General features: G+C 42.7%; 1 protein-coding gene and 1 pseudogene across 14 annotated transcripts in view; one reads left to right on the forward strand and one right to left on the reverse strand.

The window, feature by feature from the left end:
* Window positions 1–12,686, forward strand: part of LOC138850199 (uncharacterized) — a 458,403-nt gene that overhangs the window by 428,644 nt on the left and 17,073 nt on the right. For 12 of the 14 annotated variants that reach the window (XR_011389855.1, XR_011389857.1, XR_011389860.1 and 9 more), the window contains one exon: window positions 710–851. The exons of 1 other annotated variant lie outside the window; for it this stretch is intronic. Coding sequence is in view for 1 of the 13 variants with exons in the window: in XM_070076347.1 (XP_069932448.1) it covers window positions 710–754 (45 nt within the window). In the remaining 12 variants the exon portion in view is untranslated. Of the gene's footprint in view, window positions 1–709; window positions 8,461–12,686 lie in introns of those variants that run through there. One more of the 14 variants, XM_070076347.1, reaches the window with a different exon arrangement.
* LOC100345833 (maspardin pseudogene) lies at window positions 9,891–11,515 on the reverse strand (annotated as a pseudogene).

Raw genomic sequence — 12,686 nt, forward strand, 5'->3', positions numbered from 1 at the left:
ACCTAGATGGAGTTTTGGGGCCCTGACCCTGGGGCCATTTGAAGAGTGAATCTGCAGATGGAAGATCTCTGTCTCTGTCTCTCCCTCTGTCATACTGTCTTTCAAATAAATAAAAATAAACACACAAAAAACCTGGAAATGAACGCATAGGGGAAAACTTCATGAATCAACTTTTGGATAAAATTATAGGACGAATTCTGATCTACATGACTGGGGGGCAAGTACTTTGAACTGCTGACATCTCGGCTCTCTCGCCCACAGAATGGACAGGAATAACATCTAACTTGCTTTGAGGACAAGATGAGATAACGCATGTGAGTGCCCCATTGCAAGTGTCGTCAGGGGATGTTAGTAACATAACTCAGGCAGGGTGCAGCAGGGGGAGGCCCCGAGGCCAGGTCTCCCTCAAACCAAAGTCGGGGGCTATTAGGGACAGAAGCACTCGGCTGTCCACCACACCAGTGCATGTCGGTATCCAGGATTGATTAATTGTTCTCTGACCCTGGTAGTATGAATCAGACCCCAGACTGGATGAGTACACAGTTGCTTGTCGTAAGAAAAAAGCAAATTACATCTGTCAGGTGATATTCTCTCTCACTCTGGATTTCCAGGTTTGAAAGTGCAGTGTATGTAGTCCATTTTCTAATTGGTGTGATTCTGTCTCTCTGTATGAAGGTACATCTTAGTCTCTCTTCATTTAACTCTTTAGTTTGCTCCGATGGATTCGGCAAAGCAAAATATTTCCTCTGCTTAGGAGTGAGAAGCAGTCTGCAAACACACATCTTCCAAAATGCTCAAGAGAAGAAAGGGTGTGATCGAGCTGTGAAGTCAGAAGGAATGCTGGAGAAAATGTAAGCCGCACTGCAAAGGGAACAGCTGAGAGAGAAGAAGTGGGAGGAATATTGATTGGAGTGAAGTCAATTTTGAACAGAATAATAATAAGGAGAGAAATAAGATGATAGAAGAAGAGTAAGAAATCAGCCAGATAATAGTAGGTTGGTATGTGGCCTCTGGTAGTAAAGGAATACCTTAAAGCAGTCAGTGAGGTTCGTAGGAGGACAGGACTCTAGGAGTGGGTCATTGGTAACAGAACACCTGTGGACAAGATCACCCACTGTGAGTGCAGTCAGGCAACCTCTGCCCAGCGGCTGTTTGGCTGAAAGGCAGTCCGACCCTAGCAGATCCTGGATCATATTTCTGCTGGGCAGCACCTTCTTCTGCTCCCGATATCCCCTAGATGTCAGAGAGTGAGACGCAGGTAGATGCGTGCTTGGAACCCCTCCCCAGCGGGAATTGCCATAAGACCAGCGCTTTTCTTCAAGTCAGGCCGTGAGGAGCTGAGATCATCTGGTCATTGCCTTGGAGGCAGTCATTTGTCAAAGCAGCTGGTCGTGTTGTTTTTGTTTATTGTTCCCTCCTTCCTGAGTTTTGGCCAGGTTATCCCAAAGGGAGTTCTGTGCTTCCTGCCATAGGGTGGTATTGCCTGTTGGGTTTCCAGCTTGGTGAACTCCTGATTCCTGCATCCAGCTACTCGGATCGGAGATGGCACACGACTATGTCACTTTAATAGCTCAAAGGTTTCTAAGCCTCGGTTTCATGAGCTACATAATGGGGATAAGAGTGTTCAAGTCCCAAAAGTTAGACAAGTTCACATTTATGAAACTCTTAGCACTGCTTATCATAACTGGAGTGCTGAACGTGTAGTCAATTTGCCTGAAACATCTTGCAGAAGTTGTTTGTGACCCTTAAAGCCGTAGCATTTGATCTGAAAAGGAAAAGCTAATTAAATTTATTTTGAGAACTAGCTTAGAACGCAATGCAGAGTCCTTGGCATTCTGAGAGGGGTAAGAAAAATAATGAAGTTGTTGACCTTAAAATGAGGGCAACTGACGCGTCTCAAGGGCTGCTGGGCTATTTTTATGTTTCACCTTTACAGTTAGAAAACTACAAGCCAGATAACTCGTAAATTTGTGATGATACAGCTCTTACCTCAAAATTCCAGCATCACAGAAACTCCATCGAAGCTTCTGCATATGCTGAGTGAGAAGAGCTTTAAGAGGCGCCTCCTCTAAGCCAACCCCAGTGTTTGAATCTTCCCTATACTGACTGTCGTTCTGTCTCCACTTAGACACTGTGAAGACAGGGGGCTTCCTACCTTTCAAGGCTATTTATTTGCATCTGAATTTGGGTGGTTTGAGCTGGTTCACTCTCCAAATGACTAGGAGGGCTGGGATTGGGATTGGGCCCAGGGTGACACCAGGAGCCCTAAACTGGAAATGCAATACAGGTAGTCCCTAACGGTCCTGGAACCCACCAAGCTGAGCCATAACTAGTACCTCACTGTCTGCATTAGCCAGAGCTAGAGCTGGCAATCCAACACAGGTGCTAGAATGAGGTGGCAGTGCTTACTGCCAAGCTGAATATTGGACCCTACACTCTTTGCGTTTAAATTCAATGTAAGGAACACATGTCTGATTCTATTCAGTGTCCAGAAAGTCGATTTGTTATATGTAGGTAGTCTCCCTGCCCCATTTGATTCAGAGGCTATTACAGACACTGGAGTTTGGTCTTTGCAGGTAAATAACCTGAGATTGTGCAACTACATTTCATGGGAGACAGTTTTAATTGTTTACCTTCTTAACAATTTTTCCCCTAAACAATGAGTTGGTGGTGCAATGCCTTCCTTTAAGAATGGTTCACAGAAAACTCAAACACACGAAATATCTGAGTTTACATCTCCTACTCTTCACAATTACAGCTCGTGTCAAGTTGTTCGACCTTGGTTTCTTTATTTTTTTTTTTAAGATTTATTTATTTATTTGAAAGTCAGAATTACACGGAGCGAGAAAGAGAGAGAGTGAAGTCTTCCATCCTCTGGTTCACTCCCCAAGTGGCCGCAGTGGCCGGAGCTGTGCTGATCTGAAGCCAGGAGCTTCTTTCGGGTCTCCCACATGGGTACAGGGGCCCAAGGACTTGGGCCATCTTCTGCTGCTTTCCCAGGCCACAGCAGAGAGTGGTATCAGAAGTGGAGCAGCCGGGTCTTGAACTGGCACCCATATGGGATGCGGGCACTTCAGGCCAGGGCGTTAACTCATTGTGCCACAATGCCGGCCCCAGAATCTTTGTTTCATACCATCCCCTCCTGCTAGGTCACATGACCTATATCACCTATGTCAGCAGTCTCATAACTGAAATACTTCTTCCTTTCAGTTTGTCTAGAGACAATTGAGTTTATAGGTGTGTGTTCCCTGCAAGGAAGATACTTTCTCACTTTGATAGAGGATATTGTTGCCCTGTGAAGAGTAAAGCTTATTCTGTTGAGCCATGCTCCCTGAGATATTATGTGGAGTGAGCACTATACTAAGACCTACCAAACTGGATGTTACGAAAATTCAGAGGTGCACAGTAATGGTATTAAGTGGTGGCTCCCAGAGCAGCAGAATCTGCAACTCTTGAAGTGATTCAGCCTTCTCTTGTCTTACAACATGCATCTCAGAAGTCAGTCTAGTAGTTTGGATTCATTTCTGCTGCTTTGATTCATAGGAGGAAACTGGCTACCACCTTCTACAAGATAATCTTAGTGCAATATTCAAGTCTTTATCATCTTACGGAAGTCAAAATTACCATAGTAGTTGCCTTCGGATTGATCTTTTGACCTCATGGTCTTTAAGGAATGTCAGCTTTGAGGAAAAAGGAGAGAGATTAGAAGAGCTCACGGGAAATTGGTCTTCAGTTTCTACAGGCAACATAAATCTTCTAATTTACTAGCTATTAAAAATTCAGGGGGTATTTTACAGTTATGAGAACGAAAAAACTCCTTAATTGTGGCAGATTCTAGTTCATCTACATATAAACAATTATAAGTGAAGAGATTGCCTTCTGGAAATGAATACTAGTGATGTAGTGCATGCTTTAACTTTGCTATGAAATGAGGCAGCCTAATTATTTACTTGTAGTTAAAATTCCACAAATATTATTTTGCTTCAAACTATTTGCTAGACTATCTCCTAATTCCTTCTGAAAAACAAGGTTCTGCACATAATTATACATTGAGATTGCCTATGATAATTGTTGATCATGATTACTATGTATCTGTGATCCGCACTTTAATAGCTAGCACCATATTTTTAAAAATATTAAATAGAAACTATATGCATTTTTAGTTAGAACATGTTTTGATACATATATTGTGGTATTGCTAAGTCAAGCGAACATATGCATTACCTCACATATTTATAACTTTTTGTGATGAAGATATTTAACTCCTTTTTAGTGATTTTCAAATAAACATTTGTTATTATAGTTTGCATGATGTATGTATTAGTCAGGTTTAGTTACTCAGACTATCTGCAGTAACTAGCTATATGAAGAGAAAAAGGTTGATTTGCTTCACACTTCGGAAAATTCAAGTCGAAGACCCAGTGGTCCCCTTGGTTTCACCTCTGACGAGGGCAGTGGATGAGCACTCCAAGCTGAGCCAGGAGGCCGAGGGGCGGCTGGACCCAGCTCAGTTTCATAATCGACCCTCTCAGAACAACTGCTTTCTGAGCAAGTGCAGTCTGCTGACCTGACATCCCATGCTGTCCACTTTCTCAGCACCATAATTGGATAAAATTCTCTGTTTGAACCAATAATTAATGACTTGGGGTTTAAACATCGGCAAGACATTGGGAGCCGCATCCTATGGAAGTATAGCAATATACCATCTATCTCTTGACATTGTTTCTTCAGTCTCAGAGAAGTTTTGGTAGTTAGGCCTGTATCTCTTCAATCTTTCTACCTGAATACCATGTTTTTAAATGCATTATGTGTGCTGCAGGGGGTTAAAGCATGGCCTGGGATGCCAGTATCCTATGAATCTCAGCTGCTCTACTTCCACTCTGGCTCCCTGCTAATGGGCCTGGAAATGCAGATGATGGCTCAAGTACCTGGGCCCCTGCCACCCATAAGGGAGACCTGGATGGAATGGCAGGTTCATGGCTTTGAGGGGTGATACAGGGGATAGAAAATCTCAATCTTAGTGTCTCTCTCTCTTCCCTTTCTGTGTCCTCTATCCCTGTCTGTAACTCTGCCTTTCAAATAAATAAATCTTTATTAAATAAAAATAGAATGGGTTTTATACCCAAGAAAAATGTGGCTACTCTATACATTGGAATTATAAATGGAAATGGTCATTTCTGATTAAAAAATTACTATAATGACTGCTAAGTCGATGCATTAATCATTAAAACAATGTGGCATTGTAATAATGCAAGGATGATAGTGATATTCAGTGCTAATAGAACCCTAGCCATGGTAGTAAGCAGTGGTTGGTCTGAGAGGTTATTTCTATCCTTCATCTGTAATAGACATAACAGAGTAATTATATAAAAGGAGTAACAATGCATATAAAGCTGAACTGACAATCTTGGGATTTCAATGGCATCATCATTAAACCACTCTCTTGTAGCTGAAATCAGATTTTTCTAATCCTCTTCATTATTTAGTGTATACACAATAATTGGACATATCTCTAGGGTTCATGTTGATAATTTTATATCGGTATACAATGTATAATGATCAGGTCAGCGTAATTATAATTTGCCTCCCTTTAAATATTTATAATGTCTTCCTGATAGGAAGCTGCAAACTCCAAGTGTGTCTATGAACTGCGTTGCATTTGGTCTCTTTGCATTAGTATCATACTAACATGGGAATTGAGGAGAATTGGGTTGTAGTAATTATCATGCATGTGTTAGGACCCTGAAAATGCACCTTACTCATAAATTCCTTATAAAATGAATTGTTGTAAACTGCAGTCACACTACTGTGCTACAAAGTGTTAGAACTTATCCTCGTAAACAACTATTTTAATACCTGTTACCCTTCCTGTTCTCCCCATAACCTTGCTCTCTAGCCTCTAGGAATTACTCTCTACCTCTGTGAAATCACAATGACATATGAGTGAGAATATGTAGTGTTTGTCTGTCTGTGCCTGGCTTATGTTTGCCACGAATGACAAAGCTCTCTCCTTTTTCTCTCCTCCTCTCCCTTATATTGTCATCATCACCAGTGGATACCTCAGTTGATGCCATTTCTAGGCTGAGATGGGTAGGGCTGCAGTACACCTAGAAATGCATGAGTCCCTTTGATGTAAAATTTATGTTCCTCTGTATAGAGTGGGATAACTGGATTATAGATTAGCTGCATTTTTAGTTTTGGGAGGAATCTCTGTACTGTTTACCACAATGGCTGCAGTAATTTACATTCCACCGATATTATTTAAGAATTCTTCTTTCCAGGCCAGGGTTGTCCTAATCTTATCTTCCATGAACATTGTGGACATTGTCATAAGGGCATTTTTATACAATATGGTAGGTTACATAGGAGACTGATTCAGCAGGATATCCATGTAGGTACATGAAAAAGATCGCACATTCTGAAAGAACAAAGATGGGAGAAAGGGGCAAGCTGAGATGTGAAAAACTGCCATGATTGAAACTGGAAGAGGACTCTGGAAATGGAATATACATTTAGTGGTCATGGATATATTGGTGGAATTTATGTACTCAAATATATGAGATCTTCATGGCATTGAGTATAGATAGAGAAGACCAAGGATTGATGCTTGGCTTACTCCCATATTTAGAGACTGGGACAAGTAATTTGGAAATTTGAGGAATTAAGTTTTGAGTATGGGGGAGTAATTTAAAAAGGCAGAAGCAAAATTAAGACAGTGTAGGGTCCTGGAAGTCAAGTGAAGACATTATATCAAGGAGGATCTGATGACATCAGTGCTACTGACAGGTAAATTCAGAGAAGGAAGGAAATTAAAACACTGGCGATAGCAATGTGTATCGAGAAGTAGTGGCTTTTAAAAGAAAGGAAAAAAAGCACTTTAACCATCTTGTGTGAAAGCCTGAGTGCAATGAGTTCAACAGAAAATTGGGGGAGAAGCATTTGTGAAGATGTATTATAAAGTCCTTTGAGGGAATTTATGTAACGAGTAGAGAAATGGTCAGATAATTGGACAGGGATACAGAGTGATTTTCAGTTGTTACTGATTTATTTTTGAATACGGAAATGATGTCTTGGAGAAAGTGCGAGGTGATCATTCAGTGTAAAGGTGTAGTTATTGATCTGATTGGGATTTAGAGATTGCAAAAGACGGGTTTACATTGATGCCATCTGGAGGCAGTGGCCTGAGTTTGCCTGCTGTCTCTGCCGCTCTTCGTACAGGGTGTATGTAAACTGATGTAATCCCCCTAAAACCCAACCAACAAAGTATGTAGAACAGTATCTAGTACATAATAAAAGCTCCGAAGTTAGTGGTTGCTATTCTTTAACCGTTTAATTAAAAAGTCACATTTGCCTCATTCAAAATGGATGTGCTATCAGATGTAGTCTATTCCCAGTTAGCAGGATCTGTCTCTGGTTCTTTTGAACAGCGTCCAGGAGTAGAATGGTGATATTCTTAGCTACTCCTCTGGGAGAAACCAAATCTGGCACGAGAACGTTGTCTATAACCCCACATTACTACTAATTCTTTACTTGCATTATTCGTGCAACATGTATTACATTACAGATTCAGTACATGGTCAGTTACTTTTATGTACAGTACCACATTTCTTTCAAGAGCCCTCTAACGTAAATACAGATCTTGTCCTCTTTTTTATAGATGAAGGATCTGAAAGTTAGATTAAACACCTGGTGCAAGGTAATGGAGCTAGTGTCAGGACTAGGCTGTGAATCTACGCAGTCTGACTTTGCTATCTCCCAATTCATCTACAGATAAGTAATCAAAGTCTGCATAACACTTTGCCAACCTAAATCATCAGTATTCCTATAGATAGCTACGGATACTGAAGGAAATAGTAAGGTAACCAAGTTGTATCTTTGGCAAAGGAGTGCACCTGGTATGTACCAGGTAAAGCAGAAGGTGGAGGAGTCTGCTAGAAAGGAAATGGTGAGTCATGACACACTGGCCAAAGGATTCTCTGCCAAAAAGAATTGTGACATTCCTGAGCTATAGCTTCACATGCTGCACTAGGGTCTCCTCCAGAAAGGTCTGCACAGCAATCAGTTCATCATTTGGTGACATTTAATCAAGAGCCAGAAATCTAGTGAGCGATAGACCCATTGCAACACTGGGGCACTGCTCTGGCTTCTGGCCTGGACTGCCCTATCTTAATTAGCAATTATCTCAGATGGGTGGCCCTTTGCCCTTGGGAAGTTTCAACAAGGAATAGCTACTTCCAAGTGGAAATCTCCCCTTTTCCTTCCATCGCTTCTTATTAGGTAATGTGTGTATTCAGTTCCCAGTGCCTCAATGGGCCTGTTTGCTGGAGAGATCTGGCAATACACCAACAATTATTTTAATGAGGAAATATAATGAAGTTGTCCTGAAGGCAGGTACAAGATCTAAAAGTTTCTCTACTTTCATCTCTTTGCCCAGCTTTCTCCTGCTCTGTCAGGTCTGAAATGCGGTCTTGTTTCATTACATTAATTTAATTTTATTTATTTATTAAACTTTTGTTTAATGAATATAAATTTCCAAAGTACAGAATATGGATTACAATGGCTTCCCCCCACCATAACGTCCCTCCCACCCACAACCCTCCCCTTTCCCACTCCCTCTCCCCTTCTATTCACATCAAGATTCATTTTCGATGCTCTTTATATACAGAAGATCAGTTTAGCATACATTAAGTAAAGATTTCAACAGTTTGCTCCCACACAGAAACATAAAGTGAAAAATACTGTTTGAGTACTAGTTATAGCATTAAATCACAATGTACAGCACACTAAGGACAAAGATCCTACATGAGGAGTAAGTGCACAGTGACTCCTGTTGTTGACTTAACAAATTGACACTCTTGTTTATGGCCTCAGTAATCACCCTAGGCTCTTGTCATGAGCTGCCAAGGCTATGGAAGCCCCATGAGTTCACTGACTCTGATAATTTTTAGGCAAGGCCATGGTCAAAGTGGAAGTTCTTTCCTCCCTTCAGAGAAAGGTACCTCCTTCTTTGATGACCCGTTCTTTCCACTGGGATCTCACTCGTGGAGATCTTTCATTTAGTTTTTTTTTTTTTTTTTTTTCCAGAGTGTCTTGGCTTTCCATGCCTGAAATACTCTCATGGGCTTTTCGGATGGATCCACATGCCTTAAGGGCTGATTCTGAGGCCAGAGTGCTGTTTAGGACATCTGCCATTCTATGGGTCTGCTGTGTATCTCACTTCCCATGTTGGATCATTCTCTCCTTTTTCTTCTATCAGCTAGTATTTGCAGACACTATTCTTGTTTATGTGCTCCCTTTGGCTCTTAGTCCTATCATTAGGATCCATTGTGAACAGAAATTGATCACTGGGACTAGTGAGATGGCATTGGTACATGCCACCTTGATGGGATTGAATTGGAGTCCCCTGGTATGTTTCTAACTCTACCGTTTGAGGTAAGTCAGCTTGAGCATGTCCCGAATTGCACATCTCTTCCCTCTCTTACTCCCACTCTTACATTTAACAGCGATCACTTTTCAGTGAAGTTTCAGCACTTAAGAAGAATTGTGTATTGATTACAGTATTCAACCAAAAGTATTAAGTAGAACAAACAAAAAAAATACTAAGAGGGATAACATATTAAGCTGCTCATCAACAGTCAGGGTGAGGGCTGATCAAGTCACCATTTCTCATAGTGTTCATTTCACTTAAACAGGTTTCTTTTTTGGTGCTCAGTTGTCACCTATCAAGGAGAACAAGTGGTATTTGTCCCTTTTGGATTGGCTTAATTCACTCAGCATGATGTTTTCCAAATTCCTCCATCTTGTTGCAAATGACCGGGTTTTGTTGGTTTTGACTGCTGTATAGTATTCTATAGAGTACATGTCCCATAATTTCTTTATCCAGTCTACTGTTTTGTTTTTTTTTTTTTGAAATCGAATTTTTATTCCAAATGACTGTAATCATCTAGAAAGACAAGAGCGGGCACTCGGAACATGTGCTGAGCTGGAAAGTGAAAGCAGTTGGGTCACAGGAGTGCACCCAGTGGGGTGCCAGCCCTGGCCCTCGGACGCGGTCACACCCAGGAAGGCCTAACGGCAGCCAACGTCCTTCTGACACACAGTCGGCACGTGCGGCACTTACAGAAAATAACATAAAAAGCAGGAAGAAGAAAGGAGGGAGAAAGCAAAGGAAAAGAAAGGAGAGAAAAGTTCACAAAATCCCAAGCCTCAGAAATCGACATTCGCTCAAGAACACAGTGGTGAGGACTTCCGGTAGCGCAGTTCTCAAAACCCTTAAAAGGGCGTCTTGCAAAGAACTTCCTGGACTCCGAAGCTAAAAACCAAAGAGGGGACCGCTGCGCGGGCTTCACCGGATGCGATCAGTCCTGCTTCCCAGACGCAGGGAGGACCGGCGAGCCTGCCGCGCCGGGAGGCCGGGTCGCCGACCACACAAGGACACGTCGGGTCGCCTCGGCACCCACGGCGGGAGCCGCAGCTACTGCTCCTCCTGGCTGAGGCTGAGGTTGCCCTTCTGCACCTCGAGCTCCTCGGCACTGACCATGGACGGGTCGATGGCCGCGTACTTGGTTCCGTGGAACTGCAGCAAGTGTATCTGTACATAAAGGTTCACCTCTGCACTTCTGCACAGGTATGGGAAATTGCCTCCTGTTTTAAGGTGAGCTCTCCGGGCGTTGGGATACAGTTTGTACATTTCCTCCTTCGCTTCGGTTGAAAGTGCACTCTGATCAAACACATCCATGATGGTCACGGGGATGTCCCGAATTTTATGAGGTTTCACGTAAGAATTCTGACAATTCAGGGTAAGCCTGGAAGCCAGTTCACTCTGACCCAAACTTTCCAGCCTGTCCACCATGAAGTCAATGGCGTTGGCCATCATAGGGTCCACTGGGCCAGAAGAAAAGTTTCCAAGAACTATTTTTTTGAGCATAAATGCTGGCATCAGCCAAAAGCTGTTTGCGGTCCAAGTCTGGTTAAAGATAGACGTGTCACTGAAGGCATTGCAGAGGATGAGGGAATGGACTCTGGGAGACTTGTGAGTATATTCAGCAAATTTCTGGGCCAAAAAGTCTCCCAAAGAAGCCCCAAAAAGATGAACAGCTATTACCTGGTAACCCCATCCGGTCAAAGCCAAAATTTGCCGGAAGAACACATCTGCAGTCCCGCTGACAGGGGGGAGGAATATGAGAGGACACCTGATACTCCGAGGGCCCGCATCATACAGCGACCAGATCTTACTGTCGTCATCGTCCACGATAATCTTTTTAAGGGGAACTGTACTTCTAAACCAGTTATAATCAGGAGAGACTTTAATCTCTCCCATGATCAGCTGAAATGGAGGTGAACCCTGCCGTGGCCGCCCCCACGTCCCCGGCCCTCCTGCCCTAGGCAGCTCCTTGCTCCAGCACTGGGGCGGGCCGTGGAGGCGGCTGGGCCCGGGAGCGGGCCGGGGCCGGGAGCGCTCGGGACCCACAGGGGCCGCCGGCAGCGGGCCCAGTCTACTGTTGATGGGCATTTGGGTTGGTTCCAGGTCTTAGCTATTGTGAATTCATCTGCAATAAACATTAAGGTGCAGACAGCATGTTTGTTTGCCAATTTAATTTCCTTTGGGTAAATTCCAAGGAGTGGGATGGCTGGGTTGAATGGTAGGGTTATATTCAGGTTTCTGAGGAATCTCCAAACTGACTTCCATAGTGGCTTGACCAGTTTGCATTCCCACCAACAGTGGGTTAGTGTCCCTTTTTCCCCACATCCTCGCCAGCATCTGTTGTTGGTAGATTTCTGAATGTGAGCCATTCTAACTGGGGTGAGGTGAAACCTCATTGTGGTTTTGATTTGCATTTCCCTGATTGCTAGTGATCTTGAACATTTTTTCATGTGTCTGTTGGCCATTTGGATTTCCTCTTTTGTAAAATGTCTGTTGAGGTCCTTGGCCCATCTCTTAAGTGGGTTGTTGGTTTTGATGTTGTGGAGTTTCTTGATCTCTTTGTAGATTCTGGTGATCAACCCTTTATCAGTTGCATAGTTTGCAAATATATTTTCCCATTCTGTTGGTTGCCTCTTCACTTTCCTGACTTTCTTTTGAAGTACAGAAACTTCTCAATTTGATGCAATCCCAAATGTTAATTTTGGCTTTGACTGCCTGTGCTTCTGGGGTGTTTTCCAAGAAGTCATTGCCGGTACCTATATCTGGCAGGGTTTTTCCAATGCTCTCTCACAATTTGATGGTGTCAGGTCATAGATTTAAGTCTTTAATCCATGTTGAGTGAATTTTTGTGTAAGGTGTAAGGTAGGGGTCTTGCTTCATGATTCTGCACGTGGAAATCCAGTTTTCCCAGCACCATTTATTGAATAGACTGTCCTTACTCCAGGGATTGGTTTTGGATCCTTGATCAAATATAAGTTGGCTGTAGATGTTTGGGTTGATTTCTGGTGTTTCAATTCTGTTCCATTGGTCTATCCATCTGTTTCTGTACCAGTACCAGGCTGTTTTGATTACAACTGCCCTGTAGTATGTCCTGAAATCTGGTATTGTGATGCCTCCAGCTTTGTTTTTGTTGTACAAGATTTCTTTAGCTATTCGAGGTCTCCTGTGTCTCCATATAAATTTCAGCATCATTTTTTCCAGATCTGAGAAGAAGGTCTTCGGTATCTTGATTGGGATTGCATTGAATCTGTAAATTGCTTTT

This window comes from Oryctolagus cuniculus, chromosome 6 (genome assembly GCF_964237555.1).
Source record: "Oryctolagus cuniculus chromosome 6, mOryCun1.1, whole genome shotgun sequence".
Lineage (NCBI taxonomy): Eukaryota > Metazoa > Chordata > Mammalia > Lagomorpha > Leporidae > Oryctolagus > Oryctolagus cuniculus.